The sequence below is a fragment of the Squalius cephalus genome (assembly GCF_949319135.1).
Source record: "Squalius cephalus genome assembly, chromosome: 22".
NCBI classification, from domain to species: Eukaryota; Metazoa; Chordata; class Actinopteri; order Cypriniformes; family Leuciscidae; genus Squalius; species Squalius cephalus.
Genome location: NC_137143.1, coordinates 12767170 through 12790957, shown reverse-complemented (window position 1 = coordinate 12790957; position 23788 = coordinate 12767170). Strand labels below are relative to the sequence as shown.

Genomic DNA, 23788 nt, shown 5'->3' with positions numbered 1-23788 from the left:
GCATGAAAATTTTCAGACAGATCAGACAAAATTTGCCTCTATAACAGTTAAAAAGGTGAAAATGATATGAATTAATGGCATGTTAAGCCAATAAGTGGTATTTTACTGCCCCCTGCTGTTTAAAATAGTCATTTTCTCATATTGGTATTGGTATCAGCCATGGTAAATCATGATAAATGATGGTGTGTGTGTGTGTGTGTGTGTGTGTGTGTGTGTGTGTGTGTGTGTGTGTGTGTGTGTGTGTGTGTGTGTGGTACAAATATAACAAAGGTTTTATTTTCCAACATGAAAACAAACATAACAGAGTGCTAGTGCACAAACAATAACCGACAATGATAATGGATGAGAGGGGAACTTAAATACACAGATCAAGACAAGGACAACAGGTGACGGTTATGATGATGAGGAGCAGGTGATGATGAGGAGGGTGATGAGGAGCAGGTGCAGGTGATGACGACAGATGGTGAATGTGATGAAGGTGAATGTGACACCAATATCACTGAAACATTTGTGTGTGTGTGTGTGTGTGTGTGTGTGTGTGTGTGTGTGTGTGTGTAGCATTATTGTGTGTAGCATATGTAGCAAGTATGCATTATTGAGTTAACATGGAAACACTGGTTTGCTTTAGTGCAGAAAACTGGTCAAAATCATGAGGTTTAAAGTGAAAGTGAGCCAATAAGTGGTCTTCTACTGCCCTCTGCTGGCCATTCTACTTATTAATTAAATTTTTCCACATGTGCTTGCATTTATACTTGAATACACACTAAAAATCACTTATATAGCAATAACTATTATAACACAATCATATTTTGTCAGTGTTAATCACTTTATTTGCACTGACACTTCAAATAATTGCTAGTAATGTGGTAAATCATGGTAAATCATGGTTAACTATGCTGTGTGTGTGTGTGTGTGTGTGTGTGTGTGTGTGTGTGTGTGTGTGTGTGTGTGTGTGTGTAAGCATGCATTGAGTTAACATGGATAAACTGGTTCTCTTACGAGAGGTCTCTCGTATTGCGTAAGGTTAGCTTACGCATCGGGAAAGTCTTCTTTCTTCGAGATCTGAAGCCAAAAAATTATCCTTAATTTTGTATACATTGTCAACGCAGTGCAGCAGCCGACAGACCTAGGCAGGCTGTATAAGCGTGCTCATTGGCTGCTCGGCGGCAACTGCTTAAGCCTATCGGTGAGCGCTCTGAACGCGGCAACCAATGAGGGCGCTTCGCGCCCTCCGCACCCTTCTAACCGTCAGAATGGGTGTGGCCAGCGTGTATATATTCAGCGCTCATAGGCTAAAATTCTGATTTTCTTGTCTTCAGCGACGCTCTTCGCATCGCTGGATCTTGAGAGCCGCCGCCGTTGAAACCAGCGACCAGCAAGCTTAGGACAGCGCCTGAAGAAGCCGGCCGTCTTCGCCGCCTTCAGCCATCCGTGCCTGCTACGCTATCCGGCGACATATCCTTTACATTATTACTGTTTCTGTGTGTACTCTAAAAGAGCACGAGGCGTTTTTGTAAAAACGCCTCGTTTTTGCGGCTCGTGCCGCGCCCCGCTCAGCAACGGAGACCGCCACCTCTCTGCGCTCTCCACCTGGGCCGCGGGCACGCCGCCACCGCACTCTCCGAGTGCGAAGAGCTTTCAATGTCGACCCTGCGGGCTCGACTTGAAGCTTTCGACCAAGCTGTCGCTCCGCCTGTCCCTGCCGGGCCGCGCAATAAGAAGCGCCGCTCGCAGCGACCACCGGAGACTGTTGTGACTGAGGAGCTCGCCGGAACCTCTCCCTCGAGCTCTCTCTCGCCCTCTCCCTCCCGGCCGCTCAACCGCCGGCTCTGCCCGCGCCGCCGCCGCGTCAGGAGATGAGGCGAATGTGATAGATACCCGTACTCTCCCTCTGTTCGAGCCGTGCAACTACGCCGCTCACAAGGGATGGCAGAAGCGGACGGTCTCGGAGCGAGTTTCCTCTCCCTCTGTTCGAGCCGCGCAAACTGAGCCGCTCACGAGGGATGGCAGGAGCGGACGGTCTCGGAGCGAGTTTCCTCTCCCTCTGTTCGAGCCGCGCAAACTGCGCCGCTCACAAGGGATGGCAGGAGCGGACGGTCTTGGAGCTCTCTTTACGTTACAAGAAGGCTACTCCGTCCTCGCGCGTCACTCACCGGTGAAAGGGGAACAGAGTGTTTTCGTCCCGCCGTGGCCTGGACTATAACCTCCATTCTCACACATTTCTCAGTCCCCTCTTAAGTTCAGGCGACTGGAATTGTTACTATTGCAGTATACGAGCCTGTTATAAATACACGCTCGCCTGCAAGCAAACGCCGTCACAAGACATGATGACGCTAACCGAGTACTAATGTATTCTCCCCTGTGGCTCAGTGGCGGAATCCTAGACTGTCAAGCTGGAGACCGGGGTTCGATCCCCGCTCTCGCGGCAGTTAAAGTTTATGCTGTTCGCTTCTCCGAGCTCGCGGCTAGTTTTTCTTACATACAGAAAACAAGCCCGCTCTCTCCCTCGTTGGGCCGCGCAGATTGCGCCGTTCAAGGGATGACAAAGCGGACGGTCACGAGCAGCGTTCAGCGTGCGCGCCTCACTCGCCGGCGAAAAGAGAAGAGAGTGTGTTAGTCTCGCTACGGCTGGACAACCGCCAATCCTCACACGTTTCTCAGTCCCCTCTTAAGTTCAGGCGACTGGAAATATTACTATTGCAGTAAACGAGCCTGTTTTAAACACACGCACGCCTGCAAACAAACGCCGACGCGACACATGAGGTCGCTTTTTATATGCTCGCGCTAACTGAAAGCTTATGTGTTTTCCCCTGTGGCTCAGTGGCAGAATCATACGCTTTCATGCGAGAGATCCGCGTTCGATCCCAGCTCGCGGGGAAGATAAAAATTTATGCTGCTTGCTTCTCCGAGCTCGCGGCCAGTCTTTCTTACTTACAGAAAGCGAACCCGCCTCTCGCACCACACCTTCTCAGGGTGCTCGAGTATTTTTGAGCGTCTAAACATGAGAGAAGAAAAGACGGTTAAATCCCGCAGCCCTGCGGCTGGACCACCGTCGAAGCTTAACGCTGTCAGTCCCCGTTGCCACGGCTACTGCAGCTGTTTACCCCGCAGTCAACGAGCCGGTATCTACCCGCTCGCCTGCGCGCATCCGCCGTTCTCACGGCAACCCAGAAAAATTTCAAAAGAGCATATGTCTGGTTGCACGGCTGACGCCGTATGTGTTTCTAGTACAGTGAATGTGCCCACGTTCTGTGCTCACCCCTGTACACAAGCACTATACATCCCGTGTCTCTCACAGAGCCCACTCTCATGAAGCAGGCAAAAGCCGCTTTAGTGTTAAAAGTAGGTCACGTGTCCACTTCTCCGTGCCCACACCTACTCACTGCCCGCTCTGTCACACGGCCTCGCACGACCGGTCATGTTTTAAATGTAAGTCCTGTGCCCGCCCTCGAGCGCTCACACATACTAACTACATTTTCGCCCCGACGCCGACATCGCGCCTCACACTATATGTTCCCCGTCCAAAGCCACCGGGACACTGTGTGTAAAACGGCCAGCTATCGCTACGTGCGATCCGCCGTATCTAACCACCAAGAGCGCGCGCGCCGCGCCCGCCCCTGAATGTAAGTCCTGTGCCCGCCCTCGAGCGCTCACACATACTAACGAACATTTTCGCCCCCGACGCCGCCATCGCGCGTCGCGCCTCACACTTTATGTTCCCCGTCTAAAGCCACCGGGACACTGTGTGTAAAACGGCCAGCTATCGCTGCGTGCGATCCGCCGTATCTAAGCACCAAGAGCGCGCGCGCCGTGCCCGCCCCTCCGTTTCGAGCTCTCGAGCCCGCGATGCGCGGCGATCGGAGCCCGGAGGCCATTCTGCCCCTGGCTGCACACGCAAAAGCGTGGGAAACTATTCCAGGCGCATCAGAACGGGTGCTAAGCACAGTAAAACAGGGCTATACTCTGCAGTTCGCTCGCCGCCCTCCGCGCTTTAAAGCGCGTATCGAGACCAGAGTGAATGGGGAAGTAGCACATCTACTTCGAGCAGAAATAGCTACACTTCTGTGCAAAAGGGCTATAGAACCGGTTTCCCCTTCCATGAGCGAGTCGGGCTTTTACAGCCGTTATTTCCTCGTTCCCAAGAAGGACGGAGCTCTCAGACCAATTTTGGATCTGAGACGTTTGAACAAGGCTCTTATGAGAGGACCGTTCAAAATGCTCACAACCAGACAAATTCTCGCGCAAATTCGCCCGAGGGACTGGTTTATATCTCTCGATCTAAAAGACGCGTGCTTTTCAGATCCTGATAATACCCCGTCACAGGCCATTCTTGAGATTCGCCTTCGACGGTCAGGTATACCAGTACACGGCCCGCCTGTCGACACAGCGCGCGCGCTGCATTCGACGCCTGGCCGCGTCCCTCCGGCCGGGCAGCACCGTACCTCTCAAAACATTTCAGAGGTTACTAGGTTGTATGGCCTCAGCCGCAGCAGTGCTTCGGCTGGGTCTTTTACGAATGCGCCCGCTACAACGCTGGCTGAATGCCCGAGTGCCTCACAGAGCATGGGCTTCCGGCGGTATCCGCATCAGAGTGACTCAGAGCTGCGTTTCAGCTCTGAAGCCCTGGTTAGCGGCCGACTGGTACCAGCGGGGAGTGACAATGGGAGCTATCTCACACCGCAAAGTTATCTCGACGGACGCTTCCACCTCAGGCTGGGGCGCTCTGTTCGAGGGCAAACCGGCTTTTGGCCTGTGGTCAGACCGGGAAAAATGCCTCCACATAAACTGTTTGGAGATGATAGCGGTCGAGAACGCGCTCAGGCGCTTCCTCCCATTCATACGGGATCACCATGTGCTAGTCCGCTCGGACAACACGTCCGTGGTATCCTATGTGAACCGACAGGGCGGTGTCAGATCCAGGAATCTGTGCAGGCTGACAGAACGCCTTCTCGTGTGGGCTTACCGCTCGCTGCGCTCGCTGAGAGCCGCGCACGTGCCGGGCCACCTGAATGTCGGTCCAGACAGACTGTCCAGGGACAACATTCCCCCGGGAGAATGGTCTCTGCACCCCCAGACAGTCCAGTTTCTCTGGCGCCTATTCGGCAGAGCGGAAATCGACCTCTTTGCGTCGAAAGACAATGCTCAATGCCCGAAGTTTTATTCGAAGAGCGAGGACGCGCTGTCCCAGACATGGCCCAGCCTCCCGCTGTATGCTTTTCCTCCGATCTCCCTGTTGCCACAGGTCATTTCGAGGATCAGAGAAACGCACCACTCAGTGCTGCTTATAGCCCCGCGATGGGAAAACCAAACTTGGTACCCAGAGCTAGTGAGGCTGTCGCACTCACCCCCATGGCCGATCCCGGTGAGAAAGGATCTCCTCTCCCAAGCCGGTGGATCGATCTGGCATCCCCATCCAGAGCGCTGGTCGCTGCATGCATGGGTGATCAACGGATACCCGTTGACCTGTCAGAAGGGGTCGTGAACACGATCACACAGTCGAGAGCCCCCTCCACGAGACGGCTCTACGCGTCTAAATGGTCGGTGTTTTCTAAATGGTGCGCTACTAAAAACTTGGATCCGCGCGCATGCGGGGTCCCGCGGGTGCTCTCCTTCTTACAAGAGCTGTTGGAAAAGGGCAGATCCCCTTCCACGCTCAAAGTATATGTGGCCGCTATTGCAGCGTTCGCTGAGACGACGCGCGGCCGGGCAATGGGAAGGAATGAGCTCATTATCCGCTTCCTCAGAGGAGCTAGACGGATGAATCCCCCGCGGCCCCCCTCGGTTCCCTCGTGGGATCTGTCCTTGGTCCTAGCGGCCCTAGAGGCTTTTCCCTTTGAACCGCTTGAATCCGCGGATCTAAAGTATCTGTCGCTTAAAACCGTTTTTCTGATAGCTCTGTCTTCAGTCAAACGAGTGGGTGATTTGCACGCGCTATCTGTTAGCCCTGCATGTCTTGAGTTCGGGCCGAATGACTCGAAAGTCATTCTCAGACCGAGACACGGTTACATCCCCAAAGCGATTGGAACCCCGTTTAAGGCACAAGTTATGTCCCTCTCGGCTCTGCCAGCATCCGACAGTGGGGACAGTGATAACCTCCTATGCCCTCCGGGCGCTGAGAGTTTACATCACGCGCTCCGCCGCTTTCAGGCGTTCAGAGCAGCTCTTTGTTTCCTTCGGCGGACGCACCAAGGGTCTTGCCGCCTCGAAACAGAGCTTGTCCAGGTGGATAGTGGACGCGATAGCAGCAGCTTATGCCTCCAGACACCTGCAGTGCCCTCTGGGCATCAGAGCCCACTCCACTAGAGGCATGGCCTCGTCGTGGGCCTGGTCCAGCGGAATTTCTAATCACGGTATTTGTATGGCGGCGGGCTGGGCCTCCCCATCAACATTCGTGAGGTTTTATAACCTGGAAGTTCCTGCCCTACAGGCAAAAAGACTGTCAGCATAAGTGACATGTATGCTCTGCCCATTTCTCGTGTGCAGACTACGTTCATATGCTGGCGCTATTCTGGTACTATACTCAGGGTGAAGTGTTTGACTCAGACCGGCTGATCCGCTCTGTTTCCTATTTCCCGTTACGCGCTGTTGTCGGTGCTGGCCCGCGCTGCTGGCCGCCCGTATTATTCTCTGTCGCGCGGGAATTTTTCCCTTCATGTGAGACCGACTATGTCGTTTTTCTCCTACCCTTATGAGTGCTTATGTACTGTATGGGCTCGCTCTGCCGGCCCTACTGTTTGTACTGTTATATGTTTATAGACCGGCCGCGCCGCTCTATTTCATATGCTGCATGAAGTGCCTGTACTGCGCTGGCCCGTCTCTCCGACCGGCCACATTTCCCAGCAGAGTGTTTTCCCCGGTTTCCCTGGGATTCATGGGCTGGATGCTCGGCGCACACGGCGTTGACAAAGGGTTCCCGATGCGTAAGCTAACCTTACGCAATACGAGAGACCTCTCGTAAGAGAACGTACTCGGTTACTAATGTAACCTCGGTTCTCTCTAGAAGAGGGAACGAGTATTGCGTAACCTGCCGTGTCGCGCCACGAGCTTTTGCGCTTCAGACTGCGAAAACCAGAATTTTAGCCTATGAGCGCTGAATATATACACGCTGGCCACACCCATTCTGACGGTTAGAAGGGTGCGGAGGGCGCGAAGCGCCCTCATTGGTTGCCGCGTTCAGAGCGCTCACCGATAGGCTTAAGCAGTTGCCGCCGAGCAGCCAATGAGCACGCTTATACAGCCTGCCTAGGTCTGTCGGCTGCTGCACTGCGTTGACAATGTATACAAAATTAAGGATAATTTTTTGGCTTCAGATCTCGAAGAAAGAAGACTTTCCCGATGCGTAAGCTAACCTTACGCAATACTCGTTCCCTCTTCTAGAGAGAACCGAGGTTACATTAGTAACCGAGTACGTTTGCTTTAGTGCAGAAAACTGGTTTAAAGTGAAAGTGAGCCAATAAGTGGTCTTCTACTGCCCTCTGCTGGCCATTCTACTTATTAATGAAATATTTCAACATGTGCTTGCATTCATACTTGAATACACACTAAAAAAATCACTTATATAGCAATAACTATTATAACACAATCATATTTTGTCAGTGTTAATCACTTTATTTGCACTGACACTTCAAATAATTGCTAGTAATGTGATAAATCAGGCTAGAAACATGGTAAATCAAAGTAAATAATACTAGATTGTCGTTTATCTCCTGGTAAATAATACTAGAACGTGGTATATCATGGTAAATCATGGTTAACTATGCTGTGTGTGTATGTGTGTGTGTGTGTGTGTGTGTGTGTGTGTGTGTGTGTGTGTGTGTGTGTGTGTGTGTGTGTGTAAGCATGCATTGAGTTAACATGGAAAAACTGGTTTGCTTTAGTGCAGAAAACTGGTTTAAAGTGAAAGTGAGCCAATAAGTGGTCTTCTAGTGCCCTCTGCTGGCCATTCTACTTAATAATGAAATATTTTACATGTGCTTTTGCATTCATACTTGGACACACACTAAAAATCACGTATATAACTAACTATTATAACACAATAATATTTTGTCAGTGTTCATCACCTCATTTGCACTGACACTTGACATAATTGCTAGTAATGTGGTTAATCATGCTAGAAACATTGTAAATCATAGTAAATAATACTGAAATGAGGTGTATCAAGGTAAATCATGCTAGAATCCTAATAAATCATTCTGGAACATGGTATATGATAGTAAATCATGCTAGAATCATATTAAATAATTCTAGAATGTGGCAAATCGTTGTGGGAGGAGCCTATTTTACTCAAATGGCTATAACTCAAGAAGTAAATGAGATATCTTCACCAAACTCAGTACACATGTGTATGGGTTCAATTTGAGGTCACAGTAAACAATTTTATGGAGATCGGACCATAGGTGGCGCTATAACTGTTAAAAAGCTTTAAAACCATATATATCCCATGGCAAATTGCCTGTATTGGCTGTAAATGGTCTTTTCCATCTATTATGTCAGTGGTTACATGCTTGCTAAATAAATCTTAATAACTTTTGATGCTTTTGTGCTTAAATGCCTTAAAGGCCTTAACTGCTTGAACCCCGATAAATGCTGCTTGCAGCTTTAATTATTATTATTATCATCATTATCAATATTATTATTATTATTATTAGCCTATTATTAGGCTAAGCCCGCCTAGCCTACTACTATTTTGTGTAGGCTACATGTAGAATTACAACTAGCCATCTTTTTTTAAACGTGAGTGACAGGCGCATAGGCCGCCTTGACGGGCGCGGGACCTGCACATAATAGCCATGATGACGGGTCGCGGGACAGGCGCGTATATAGCCGTGCCCGTGACAGGTCGAGTGACAGGCGATAGCCGTGACGGGTCGCGGGACAGCGTATAGCCTACCCGTGACCATGGGTGGCGCTAGCGAGGGGCTAGCAGGTGCTTCAGCACCCCCAAGAAAGACCAAAGCACCACGATAGCACCCCCAAAAATAATTTCTGGAAGCAAAATTTCAGGCTGTATTCTATGAAAGCCCTGGACCGCATTTTTAAGAAAAAAAGAAAACATATCTTGTTATTTCGAGATATTAAGTCGTTATTTCGACAAAAGAAGTCTTATTTCGACATAAGTCGTTATTTCGACATACTATATGTTATTTCGACATAATATCTCGTTATTTCGACATAATAAGGGGACATTCTCTGCATTAAGCCACATTAGGCGTTCTTATAGGCTAATGGTTTTCTATGGGCGGAAAATGCTTAACGTGTAGCCTAATTAAACTTTGCGTTCATATTCTGGGCTCATCTGATTTTTTTTTTTTTTTTGTGTGTACATAGCATAGCCTACTTTGTTATGATTTTAGTATCATAATGAATAATAAATGAACGCACAATTATCCATGAACTTGATTTGAACAAATGCCTTTCAACTTGTGTGTGCACAATTCAGAATTCAGGCCTACTATAGCCTACTGTTGTAGCCATTAAATAAGCGCATTTAGTTTCATATTTGTAAAAATATTATAGTATTATTTTTTTCCATTTACGTTGATTTATGAAAAGTGAACAGCAGCACGAGTAAGAGGATGCGCAAATGGAGAGACATGGAGCGGGTCAGACATGATTTTGACCACTTCATTAACTTTTGTTTTGTAGAAAGCCTTTCTTTAAAGTGAATTTCGTTTTGTATAAATTGTATCTTAATTTTAATATTTTTTTCATCAACCAATTACCTGGATAAATAAGCAGCAAATCAGACAATATAATCATGGAGGCGCCAGTGCGGTCACTTGAATTGCACGTGCCCTCGAGCGCATCTCATCCTAATTTAACGAAACTCAGTGTATGCCTCACAAAGACATGAGAAATACATCAAATACACAAAGCTTGAAATGTCTTTAAACGAAATAATTCAAAACGAAAAGAAAAAGGCTACTCTCTGATTATGTAATCAATCCATTATGTGCATTTCTCTCTATTGGCGCGTTCACTACGAATATGGTGATCGTCAACTTCTTATTTGCAGCCGACGCTGTCAGAAAACACTAGTTTATTAATAAAAATCAATGCACGCGTCATCGGATTTACAAATGCACAGCTGTTTGTTGCACGCACACATATTATGTCGGAATAACGATGTTGAAATAACATTATTATTAATAAAACTATTTGATTGAATGCTGAATGGTGGGCTTGTTCAATTTAATAAAATTAAAACTTTAATTGTGGTCAATAAAATTATTTAATATTAGGCTAAATATTTAGTGGGCAAGTTTTGCTCATTTATGCATGTAGCCTATATATATATAAAGTATATAGCTCCCCCTATACAGCTCCCCTGTCAATGATCTAGCACCCCCTCAGCACATGTTAAAAATTATCTGGCGTCGCCCCTGGCGTGACGGGTCGAGTGACAGACGAGTATAGCCGTGACAGGTCGCGGGACAGCCTCATACCCGTGACCGGTCGTGGGACAGGCGAGTATAGCAGCGACAGGTCACGGGACAGCCGCATATAGCCGTGACGGGTCGCGGGACAGGCGAGTATAGCCGTGACAGTAAGCGGGACAGGCGAGTATAGCCGTGACGGGTCGACTGACAGGCGAGTATAGCCGTGACAGGTCGCGGGACAGGCGCATATAGCCGTGACGGGTTGACTGACAGGCGACTGAGGCGAGTATAGCCGCGACAGGTCGCGGGACAGGCGCATATAGCTGTGACGTGTCGACTGACAGGCAAGTATAGCTGCGACAGGTCGCGGGACAGGCGCATATAGCCGCGACAGGTCGCGGGAAAGGCGCATATAGCGGTGGCAGGTCGCGGGACAGACACATATTGCCGTAACAGGTCGAGTGACAGGCGCATATAGCCGTGGCAGGTCAAGTGACAGGCACATATAGCCGTGGCAGGTCGAGTGACAGGCGCGTATAGCGGTGGCAGGTCGAGTGACAGGCACGTAAAGCGGTGGCAGGTCGAGTGACAGGCACGTAAAGCGGTGGCAGGTCGATTGACAGGCGCCAGTGGCAGCTGCCCCTGCCACGGAAAGATTTTACCCTTACTGCGAAACACTACTGACTTCGTGATTGATCGATAGGTGGAGGGAGGCGCGTCAGGCCAAAACACAAAATGACAACATCAACATCAGTTGAGGGCTGCAAGTCCACTTTTTAAATGACAATATCCTAGCCATACTACTGCTTACAGTACCAAGTCGCGACTGCACAGGGCCTCGCGCTATAGTGACAGTTGATGATGTAAAGCCAATTAAAAGTTCCTATTTTTGCCCTTCGAAATATTATAATAGTTAAAAGACATGGCTACAAGTGAGACTGTGTATCGTGATTCTGTACTATTCTGCTAGTTGAAAATGTATTATGCAGTAACTTAAGTTAATATTACTCTTGAGTGTGTGTGTGTGTGTGTGTGACAGTGATTTGTGCATACATGTCAGTCACTTTTTTTATAGTCTATGGTCCGTCAGCGCGGCATCGCTCGTCAAGTTCGTAGAGAGCTTATTCAGTACATTTTAAATTCTGATTTTGGCCGCCTCTCAAATGGGTTAAATCATAGATATATTACCTATGAAGTTCAAGTAAATGCGCTAGAAATCCGCGCTCATTCGTGGATGTGCATTTATTGCATGGACGGAGAAAGCACCGACGCCTGCAGGATTTCATCTGACGGTACATATATAATCTATCTGTTCCGTGAGAGCAGAACGAACGAGCCTTTATTGACGTTTTTAAATCTGAAAACGCCAAAAACCAACGAAATTGTCAGACATCCATTAGTGCATGTTCACAGAGGAAAACAACTGAAATACGCGCTGGTTGTTCTCTCGAACGATACTCGACGACAACGACGGAATCCTAAACCGTGGGCGAAGTAATGGGTGTAGTAATGAAATAATCCCGAAAAAAAGCACAAACACTGCAGAGATGGCAAGTTCAGCAGCTAAAATTTGCTGAGGTGAAGTGACGGCTAACAGCAGACGGCTAGCATGACAACAGCGGCAATCCACCTGTCACTCAAGTGGCCACGCCACACCCTTAATTATGCAGAACTTTAAATATTAATCAACTAAACGGATGAGTTATAAAAAAATTCACCCCCCTCACAGTTGTCATGAATAGACCAAAGCCACATACAGACACCAGGCTGTAAATACGTTTTTTTCTGCTGTAAAATTTGGCATTTTAACATGGGGGAGATACAGATTTGACTCCCTTTTGACAACAGCCTCAAGCGGCTAGTCAATGAATTGCAGTTTAACTCACTTCCGTGTTGGTTTCAAGAGAGAGACGGGGAGGTTGCCGCTTGGTTCAGAGTCGAAGCGCGTGGAACTTCCGGTTTAAAATGCCGTCCTTGACCGTGTCCGTGGGCTTTTAGCAGCTAATGTTAGCCATCTGATTAAAACCTTACTTCATTAAGCATCATTCTGTTCACACGACTAGAAATATACCCAGATAGCACACGTACGTCGGGCCGACGTTGGCCCGATGTACAAAGTTCCATCGGCACGATGTCGCTCAGAGATCGTTTGCTCATCGGCAATATGTCTCCTCGACGTCGGCCTTTGATCGCAAATGATCTCCGGCCGATGTTTGAACGATGCAAAGCTGTAAATCTTTTGGCAGGTCTGCATGGGTTTTATAGGACCTTTATTTATAGGTCGGACCTTTCGGGCTACTCTTTACATTAGACACCATGCGCTGCTTTCATTGACGCACGCACTTACGAACACACACACACACACACACACACACACACACACACACAGAGCGGAGATCGCGCTGCAACACTCACTCAGCAGCACATAAACTGTAGTCAACATTGCCCCGAGACTTAAATTGATAAAATAGCTTTGATACTGAACACATGCAACTTTCATCCCTCAAAATGGCCATATTCAAGAAAAAAAAGTGGAGTAGTTTTACACTTCCATCTTACCTCGCACTCTTTCAACGTTAAACTGATGAAATACATGCTCTGCTTCTGTGAACAGTAAACCCCGCCTTCTATGATTTGATTGGCTATCTATTTGGATGGTCTCTGTAAGGTAGACCAGCCTAAAATGTAACTTTTAAACCTTTTTGCCATCCTAAAAACAGAGCGGAGCAAGAATTTCCAATATTGAATTTCCAGTTTGGCCATTTCTAACTATTGACATACTATTGTTATTATTGACGTATAATTATACATTGCAAAAAATGCTTTTCTTACTTAGTATTTTTGTGTTGTTTCCAGTCCAAATATCTAAACATTCTTAAATCAAGAAGCATTTACTAGAGAAGTAAAATAACATAAGAAATTCTATTTTGTTTTCAGATAAACATAAAGTAATTTAAGTAATTTTTGCTTAAAACAAGATAAATTATCTGCCAGTGGGGTAAGAAAAAATAATCTTGTTTTCCAATTGAATCAAGATTATTTTTTCTTACCCCACTGGCAGATAATTTAGCTTGTTTTAAGCAAAAATTACTTAAATTACTCTATTTATCTGAAAACAAAATAGAATTTCTTATGTTATTTTACTTCTCTAGTAAATGCTTCTTGATTTAAGAATTTTTAGATATTTGGACTGGAAACAACACAAAAATACAAAGTAAGAAAAGCATGTTTTGCAGTGTAGGACTTGTCCCCCTCAATGTCTATGTACATATATACAGCCCTGGAGTTACTTGACTATCCAATATGAAAAAAGTAGGCTATACTGACATTGAAAAATATCTTCTTAATTTTGTGTGTAACTGTCTCTAGTATAATGAACAGACACAATTCAAGTTAAGACATTTTAATGACACCAGAAAGAACTCCAGTAGAAAAGGGATCAAAGAGGAACAGCAACAATGTACAGAAGGATTCTTCCTGGCAACCTGTAACAGAGTGAAAAACATTGAGAAAAAGCAGTTAGGACTAAAGCTAAGAATAAACTTGTCATTACACTGGATAATATAATTAAAAATCTAACAACAATCAAAGGTACATCAGCTGGCAAAGCATTTAATAGTTTAATAGGTTTAATAGTCTATTTAAAGGGAATGATTGTTGTGGGGAGTTTGCTCAAACTATGGCAGCGATACAGCGAATAGTTGTTCTAAAAGACGGCGCCGTCCGCGGAGCGCTTTCAAAGGCCAGTGAAAGCATACTGTCAGTTAAATTGTAAGTAGATGCTAACTGTTTCTCATGGGTTCGTATGGTATTTTAAACATTTACAGGGGTAAGTCTGTGATTTTATTGCCATCCGAATCCATAATGTCAGTGTTTTTTCTCACCCAACCCGCGTACATTTCTGAATTGCTTTTATAAAGAACACCGCTTTCTCAGTTAACGCAGTGACGCAGCCCCTGCACGAGAGCTTACCATCGATACATCGATACCATCGATATCAGCAGATTCAGCAGCATCGCCACGGGCAGCACTGGGTAACGTCACACGGAAGAAGGAATATCTTTAGCAGCTTTCTAAGGTATGGTTCGGGGAACACGCCTATAAATGGTATACCTTTAGTTAAGTTATACCTTAAAGGCCCGTTCACACCAAGCACGATAACTATAAAGATAACGATAAAGATAACTATATATGCGTCCACACCAACGACCGATAACGGTCTTTTTATTCTAAGCACGCGCGCGCCCGGATGATCCAGATCCATTTTAAATGCGCGAGACCTTTAAATTAGAGTGGATTCTGATTGGCTGTCAGTGTTTTATCGTTTGACAGCTGGAAAAAATCGTTCTGAAAGTGATCCCAACAATATCGTTCCTCATATCTTTATCGTTACAGTTGTGGTGTGAACTCTGTTATTCTTTAATATGGAGAACGATTTTTAGAATTATATCTTTATCGTTATCTTTATAGTTATCGTCCTTGGTGTGAACGGGCCTTAAGAGTCTTCGTAGCATGCTAAGAGACAACGCTATCGGGAAACCCAGCCCAGGTGTTTATGAATGAGACACTGAATTAATTGTTTTTAAAAGTGTTTGAATTAATGATTCAATTGAGTATCTTTTTTTAAGTAGACTGAAACATGTTATTCTGATGTATGTTATCGTGATCTCCATTTTAAACAAAACAAATATGATTTTAAACCAAATAGATTCTCAGTTTACCCTGAATTAGGGGCCGTTCACATATCACGTCTAAAAACGTGTGGAAAGCGCTCTCTCCTTTCTACAAGCTCTTGCGCTCCCGTGGCGTCTGTCGTTGCTATGCAACCATGAACTGCGCTCTCCATGATGACAAGGAAGTATCAGCAAAGGATTAATTGATTTCTAGCCCTTGCATTAGCTTTACTACTAGATATATTTATGGAGATGAGAAATAAAAACTCGCCCTGTACAGCTATGATCGGCTGTTCGGCCGAGTTTTCCATGTTGTTACGGAAAGGCCAAAGCTGATCGGTTGGTTTTTGTCACATGACCTGCGGTGTGCTTGTGGCATTCTGAAAAGTTGAGATGTTTTCATCTCGCTGTGGCATACAGGGCTCCAGACTGCGACCAAATGGTCGCATTTTGCGACCAAATTTTGAGAGTGTGCGACTGAATTTTACATCCAGTTGCACATGTGCGAACGGGAATTTTTTTTTTTCTTTTTTTTTTTCACTAAACGTGGAAGGGGCGCGTCAATGAATCCGGAATTTGTGGCAGGCAAATGAGTGTGAGAAGAATAGGGAATGGCCACTGTAACTGGCTAATGTGTGGAGGGGGAGGGTCCTAGAGATAATCGAGCGCGCGTAAACATCCGTGGGAAGGAGACGGAGACAAATATCAATGTCACAGACAGACACAGTCGGATGATGATGATTCAGAGTCAGAGGTTTGTAAGGTGATAAAGGCCTGAACCCACTATTTTCAGGAAGACTGTCTGCGAGAATTCAGCTGGTTGAGAGGTAGCCTACTGTAAGGAGACGAACTCCATGAGCTGCGAATGTTGCAGTTTAAACACAATACGCTAGTTAGACACATTCTCAGCCTCAAGCATAGAGTATGCCGTGACATGTTAATAAATAAAAACAAAATGAAAGTGGAAAGTGCTTCACAGACCGTTTAATGGTTCGAACCAATAATAGACAGCGCAGAGCTTCTCTCGCCAGTCGCGGGCCGATCGCGAACACGCGAAACAGTTACATCGTGGAGATCCAGTGAAGAAATCCATTGAGTTCGCGACAGAATTAATAACATTGCTGCGAGTTGCGTTTAGTGAGAAACGTTCAGATTTGACGCAGAATTCTCTGTTATAAACCATATCATATCAAACAGCGCTGACGTGGAAAACAGGAGAAACATCGTGCCATGAACGAACAAGTTATAGAAGGCTTTAGGTCCACAGATCAGCAACATTCACGATGGATTTAATGTTGTAACACTTACTGTAACTATGGTATATTGTGGTTATAACAGTACATCTTTTTCTAGCACTTCAAAACTATAATATCATATTTAAATGTTATTTTTAATGTGTTGACAAAACATTTTTGTTCATCCTTTAAAGATTGTCCCTATTTATAAAACTAAAAGTTTCAAGAAGTAGGAAAACTCACACTTATTTAAAAAAAAAGATAAAGATTAAATTACTATTGTAAACATAGCTGTAGAGGACGCTTATTGGCTATATTTCAGTTTTGTCACTCATTTTGCTTTTGAATTAATATTAAGACATTATGAATGATAATAATTAAAGTTAACTTTATCTATACACCTCAAATTAAGCTCAGTGCTTTGTCATCCCACAGTGCTACCAAATACTTTCTGTAGAACTTAGTGCTGCTGCCTTCAAATGTTAGTCTGGAGCCCTGTGAACTTAAAATAAAACTGCACATTGTAATTTCTGTACGTTAAGGCTATTTATTATCAAAGCATTTGTCAGTAATACAGTTATTTTGGGGGAAAATGTGAATAATTGCATTGCAAGGTGATTTAAGGTGTGCCCCTAAATTTTCTGCTTGCGCTCCTAAAATTTTAAGTCAGGGGCTACAGCATTCCTAATAAAAAAAGTTAGTCTGGAGCCCTGGCATATGCGCGCCTGGAAAAACGAGCATGCTGCATCGCATGCGCGTCACTTCTATTATGGTATTACCGGTGTTGTCACACTTTGATTAACCGGTGGGGAAATATCCGAACGTATGACTTACAGAAGGTACAATTAACTAAGAACGTTTCGGGAAACACGTATTAACGATAAGGTACAGCTTAAGGTATAACTTAGGAATGACGTAGCGTTAAGAAGGTTTCGGGAAATCCAGCCCTTATCATAATTAAAAACGTGTTTCCTGAAACGTTCTTAGTGTTGCGCTTTTATTGAGCAGGTCATGCAATAACATAAATTAGTTATTTACACCAATAAGGTGATGCGGCTGCTGGGCAATCTGGTGAGTTTTGGAGGTGGAGCATTGAAGAGAGGGGTGTGTTTGTTTGGGTTCATTCCAAATATCAACAGTGTCCAACAGCGTTTTTGAAATATCGCTTACCCCACCTTAATATCTGGCAGTTTTGTGTCCATCTATAGTTGCCATCATCTGAGGTCTTCACAAGTGAGGCTGGATCCAAACTGGAGATGCTGTAATCTCTAGTGAACTTGCTGAGCATCCTGAGATAGAAACAGGGAAGCAACAGGAGAAACATTAGCATAGCTGCAGTTCATATTATTTCAGGCAAAAGATGATCATGTGCACTTTTTACTATTTCATCACATATTAACTGTAAAACAAGATTATGAGATGTGTTAATTGAATGCTTGGCTAAAGAGTTGTGTCTTTAGTCTAGATTTAAATTGGGAGAGTGTGTCTGAGCCCCGAACATTATCAGGAAGGTTATTTATGAAAGTAAAAGAGTAGCAAAACTCAAGAGCATAAAGATGTGAATTTGAGAACTTGTCCCCTGTAAAATACCAAAGTTCAAAGTTGAATTTAGAGATTTGCACTTGCAGAACGTGACTTAACGCATAGACAGTGATATTAAAATAAATAAATGATAACTCTGTAAACACCATACTAATTAAAAATAGACTACTATGTACAGTTAAGCGTTTTCCTCACATAGAAAACTGGTATAAAACACTTAAAGGTTGCATGGTATGAAAATTTCACTTTATGAGGTTTTTTAACATTAATATGAGTTCCCCTAGCCTGCCTATGGTCCCCCAGTGGCTAGAAATTGTGATAGGTGTAAACCAAGCCCTGGGTATCCTGCTACGCCTTTGAGAAAATGAAAGCTGGTAATAATCATACATTTTTCTTGAGCGTCAAATCATCAAATTAGAATGATTTCTGAAAGATCATATGAAGCTGTGATGCTGAAAATTCAGTTTTGATCACAGGAATTAATTACATTTTACAATATATTCACATAGAAAACAGTTATTTAAAATTTGTTATATTATTTCACAATATTATTGTTTTTAATGCTGTCTTGGTGAACATAAGAGACTTCTTTCAAAACATAATTTTTTTACCAACACAATTAGTGCATGTTAGACATTAGTGTATGTTTGAAGTTTTACTTACTAATCATATGGTTCATAGCGCCTTAGAGATGATGATCCGCCCAACTCTGCTACGGTGGAGGCCAGGGCATCAACATTGAAGGATCTAGGAACACAACAAACCATTTGTCACAGAGCCAACAATATTATTATATAATGCCAGGTTTATTACAAGTAAGAAGCTATAGCTAAGCTATATTATATATAAGCTACAGCAGAGGTGAAATGCTTTTCTGAGATGAGTTTCTGAATCTATTTGACCTGCATCTGGGCATGGAGTACCTACGGCCTGAGGGAAGTAGCTTGAACTGGCAGGACAAAGGATGACTAGGGTCAGCTGCAATAGATAGTGCCTTCTTTGCCACTCTGTTGGAGTAGCTGCTAAATGTGTGAGAGAGGGGAAAGTTAAAGCCTGCAATCTTGCTACACGTCCTAACAATACTCTCTAATCGTTTTTTGTAGACAAGGAACCAAACCAGCAGATAAAACTGAAGGTTAAACAGACTGAATAAAACAAGAATAAAACATTCTCATCAAAGTGGGGTCAATGTTAAAATTCCTCAGTCTACGGTAAAAATACATTCGCTGCTGGGCTTTGGCAAAAAAAGGCATCAGTGTGTGTGATTCAAAACATAGCTACTATCAATTATTGTGCCAAGGTTGTATTCTTGTATTATCTCAATAGGTTATGATAGTGAGGGGAAGAGGGGGACTCTGTTTCCTAAAATCAGTAATTAATTCTTTAGTTTTGGATTTCCTAACGTTACCTACCTACCTGTATTTCCTACTTCTCCAGCAGCAGCTTTCTTCAGAAATGTTGAAGTCGTGGAGCTTTCCCTCTGTTATTTTGTTGCTGCTGAAATCACAGAACATTTTTTTTAATCAATATTTGTTTACCATTGAGCAAGTTTCAACCATGTAAGTTCTACATGTAAGTGACGTCACCGATTACATACGTTTATGTTTACGTTTGTGTAAAATAAATTAGTTCACTTCCAAGTAAAACCTTTACAAAACCTCTCATATACACATAAGAGGTGATTAAAAGCCAAAACTTTCATAAACAAAAGTTCAACCGAGTCAACGTTAACTTAGCTTAACTCTTCTGAAAACGGTTGAGATGCTAACGGACTTTTTCCTAAGACACAAAGCCATGTCTATAAAAGTAAATATTCAACATAAGCGTATCAATTACAAGTAAGAGAAGTGTCAAGAACAGTTGTGTGTATTATCCGTGTGATTTTAGAGACTAATATCACCTGAAAGCAGTGAATTTGAAAACAACAGCGAGAGAGGGAGTTTTCCTGCTTACCAGTCAACAGTGGTCCCGCGGCGTTTCCATGGCAACTCTGCGCCGCGGCCGCTCCAGTGTTTGAAAGCGACTTGAAAGTTCACAAGCACAACGCGACATCGGCCTCCCGTATAGTGGGCCGACCTAAAGCCGACGTAACGGAGCTGGGAAATAGAGCACTGACTGACAAGAGATCTGCCTACGCCTGGCCGACGCCTTTGCGATGTTATAGGGAGGGAGGCCGACGCTCGATGTTGGGCCAACGTCGGCCCGACGTACGTGTGCTATCTGGGTACATGAAACTATATCAAATGTATAGTTAAATACTATAGGATTACAGTAACCTGTTGCTTAGCCCACATGAAGTGTTTCTTCCGTTGAAACAGAGTCAAAACACCAGGAATTAAAGATTAAAACCCAGTAACAATGTGCGCCTGCGTGGGCGCATCCAATAAAACTACACGGCTCCTCCCTCCCTCTCCGTCGGCCTTTCTCATTGGCTAAAGCCACACACACATCCGGGAGTGTGTATCTGCTGCAATACCACGTTCCCAGCTACAGGGGCGATAGAGAGCATACACACTTACACACTCAAAACTGGTTTTTATTACCTTGTGGGGAAAGTGAAAAAAAAGCATGAGGCATATCAGCAGAGGCTACTGAGCCCAGATAGCACACGTACATCGTGGAGACGTCTTTGAAAGATCGTAGCGTCTGGTAAACATCGCATTCGAACGACCGTTTTTTAATATTAATGAGCCGTCTTCCTTACCTCTATACGATGTCTATACGATGAATCTTAAATATTTTAAATTGCATGCTGCCACGCGGATCGAGCAGATCAGACGCAGCCGCGGGTGTCTGGCTTGCATTGTGCCACTCGCATCCAAAACACGGAATATATATTTAAATAATTATACATACATGGCTCATTGTTCGTCGTTGATCAGCATACAATTCGACAAGCATTAAAAACATTGTTGCATTTTTCCCTTACCAGTACATGTGAAAACAAAACTGAGTTTTACCGAAGAGATTTTGGGTTGGCTAATGCAGTTTCACCATTTTTTCATTTTGTCTTACTACATTTACGAAGGACACTTAAGCCGCTTGTCCACCAGCGTTGAGATTTCTGACGCGACGCCAAAGCCCATTCATTTCCTATGGAACTACGTCAGGCAGCAAAAACGCCCCCGCAAAGCATGATGGGTCGCGTCGCGTCGATTTGGTCAACAGCAGCGCGTCAAAAAAGTATCTCGGTGGATACTTTATGCAAATGAGAGCGTCAAAACGCGGGGCAGCAGCCAATGGAAACTCGGCGGCGAGACTTTGTGTATGGCCGTTGCTATGGTTTCATATTTATTCCAGCCCACAAACCCCGCACCCAAGCAGCGAAAACGTCACAGGCGTCGCGTCGGAACAAAAATTTATCGGACGCTGGTGGACAAGCGGCTTCACGGTACGTTCACACGGGGCATCAGCGTCAACGCTTGACGGAAGGCGTGGCTGAAGTTTGGCACTGACGCCATGGTCATAGTAGCGTCAGCCAATGAAATTAGACAGGAACTCAACAACAAGCTTCATTGTCATTCAATGGTCATAAAGGACCGGGTGATTGCCTACCGCAATAATTAGTTTCTCCTCCATTTTAAAATGTATCCTCAGTTTGCTGCTCTTGAACAGGATGAACGTGATTGGCTGCCGCCTGGCTACTGTATTTGCATAGAGCGATCTGATTGGCTGACGCTTCCGTCGGCGGCGCTTCACTGGCGTTGCTCGCGGCAGAAGTTGAAAAATTCTCAACTTCTGCCGCGAGCAACGCCAGTGAAGCGCCGCCGACGGATCCACAATTCTTTTCGGCAACGCATGACGTCACCCATTCAAAGTCAATGGGAAGCGTTGACGCTGATGCCCCGTGTGAACGTACCGTTAGCTTTTTTTTTTTTCTTCTCAGTACAGAAAAATATAATATATTAGCATTACACACATGGATTTATTTAAATAATGCTTTCAATGATTTGTTAAGGGCAACTTTATCCTTACTGGATACAAATCTGAATGTATTTTGCAGAAAGCATAAATTAGACCCTTAGACTACCATGCCTGGCTGCTGCTTAGAACGTAAAGTGTAGCATAACAAGCTTGATAATTTGAGTAACAATTTAATTTATTCCATGATCCATGGCTTTGTGTCAGGTGGTTCTTTGACTATGCCATGCACAGAAATAGTTAAACACACACCAATCCATTTTCATATTTTGTTCCAAATAATGATGCTTACAAACTCCCAATGAGCAAGGCAAAGCTGGCAATGGTAAAGAAAACCCTTGTAGATACGAGGAAGAAGCCTTAGGAGTAAACAATATGCAAATGTTAATTTGATTCATATTACCTCACATATTTAATATTTAATGACATTTACTTTCCAGAGAATTGATTCAACTTTAAATATATTAAAAAAAATTAAGGACACAATGTACACAATGTACTGTAGTAACTGCTGAGAGCATAAAGGTGAATATAGTCACAAAGTCTGGCTTCTGCTGATGAGCTGGTGCTGATTGGAGGATCTTGGAGCGATATGACCCACAACTTACTCCTGCTGGATGAGTTCTGCCAGAACACCTACACGAAAGATCCCTTCCCTAGGAAGTGTTGCAGCTACCATAATACCGTTCTCAAAGATTATAATGAGCTTCAATAGAACAATCTAAAACATTTGCAATGAACAAGGAACAGATCGTGCATGGCAGACACTGGGTATGGACTGCATATTTATAATTTTATTGCATATTTATTATTTAATGAAACATTGATGGCCAGGTGGGTGTGGGAATGAAGGTGGACTAGAGGTAGATCTGTGCATCTGAGGATCAACTATCTCCTGAGCTGTTTGGTAGAGAAAAGAAAATGAAAAAGATGTTAGAGCATTCTATAAGGAAAGTTACTGTGGGTTAAAATACTTATTTCTCACAAACAACATTGGTAGAAACATGAACACAATACTGTCAACAACCTCCTTAATAGATACTAAACAGCTGTGGAATTGAAATCAGATTGAACATGATTCTCACAGTATTTAATTTAAAAATTAAAGGTGCTCTAAGCGATGTCACATTTTTTAGGCCAAAACATTTGTCACATACAGCGAACATCTCCTCACCATCCGCTAGCTGCCTGTCCCCTGAAAACTGTAAAGAAACGTAGTCTCTGTAGACAGCCCAGGCTCCACAAACGGCAACAAAAACAAACTGGGCTAACCTGCACCACGAAACCCAACAAAATGTTCCAGCCAATAACCAACAAGAAGGATTTGGGGGGTTAGTGTGCGGATGAGGAGGAGGGAGGGTCAAGCTAGCCTCCGTTTTGTTTGACAAAACTTTCAGCGTCAACAAGAAGTGACGTCACCCAACATCACTTTGAGCACCTTTAAAAAAAAAAAAAAACACTTTGTTTTGCTCATTTACCAGTATTGCTGAGATCAAATGTTAACTGGTAGGAGCAGCACCGTGTCCTAACCAGACACCCATAACATTCTAGCGACAAAAATTTGTCTCAGTGGTAAAAATCACAGCTAATCAGAAGAGCGCGCGCTCAGCAAGCTCCAAGCACTCAACGAAATGGATAATTACACAAATCCATGAATATTACACCTTTTTTAACATTATTAAAAATACATAGAGTTACTGAAACAATTGTCTGTTAACAAACAGTTTGAACGTTCTTGTTCACTTTTTTTGTTCACAGGTGAGTTGCTTTCAGTACAGCTATAAAAGACAAACAAAATGATTTTCAAACTTGCATACTCTTTAAGTAAGGAATAATTGACGACAGGCCGTTGAATTATTAGAAAAATAATGCACACCCGAGGTGGTAATGCGGTCACGACGCGAAGCGGAGTGGCCGTTCACCTCGGGTGTGCATTATTTTTCTAATAATTCAACGGCCTGAAGTCAATTATTCCGCTTATACTACAGTTACCACACCTCGAAACATTGTTCAGATTATGTATTTCAAGACGTTTTTA

General features: G+C 44.3%; 1 protein-coding gene across 5 annotated transcripts in view; it reads right to left on the bottom strand.

Annotated features, from left to right (window-relative positions):
* Positions 1–22548: 22548 nt before the first annotated feature.
* Positions 22549–23788, bottom strand: part of LOC307150364 (uncharacterized protein) — a 30003-nt gene continuing 28763 nt past the window's right edge. For all 5 annotated transcript variants that reach the window (XM_079857540.1, XM_079857538.1, XM_079857539.1 and 2 more), the window contains one exon: positions 22549–22650. In XM_079857540.1, the coding sequence (XP_079713666.1) occupies positions 22635–22650 (16 nt within the window). In that variant the 3' untranslated portion in view covers positions 22549–22634. The remainder of the gene's footprint in view (positions 22651–23788) is intronic.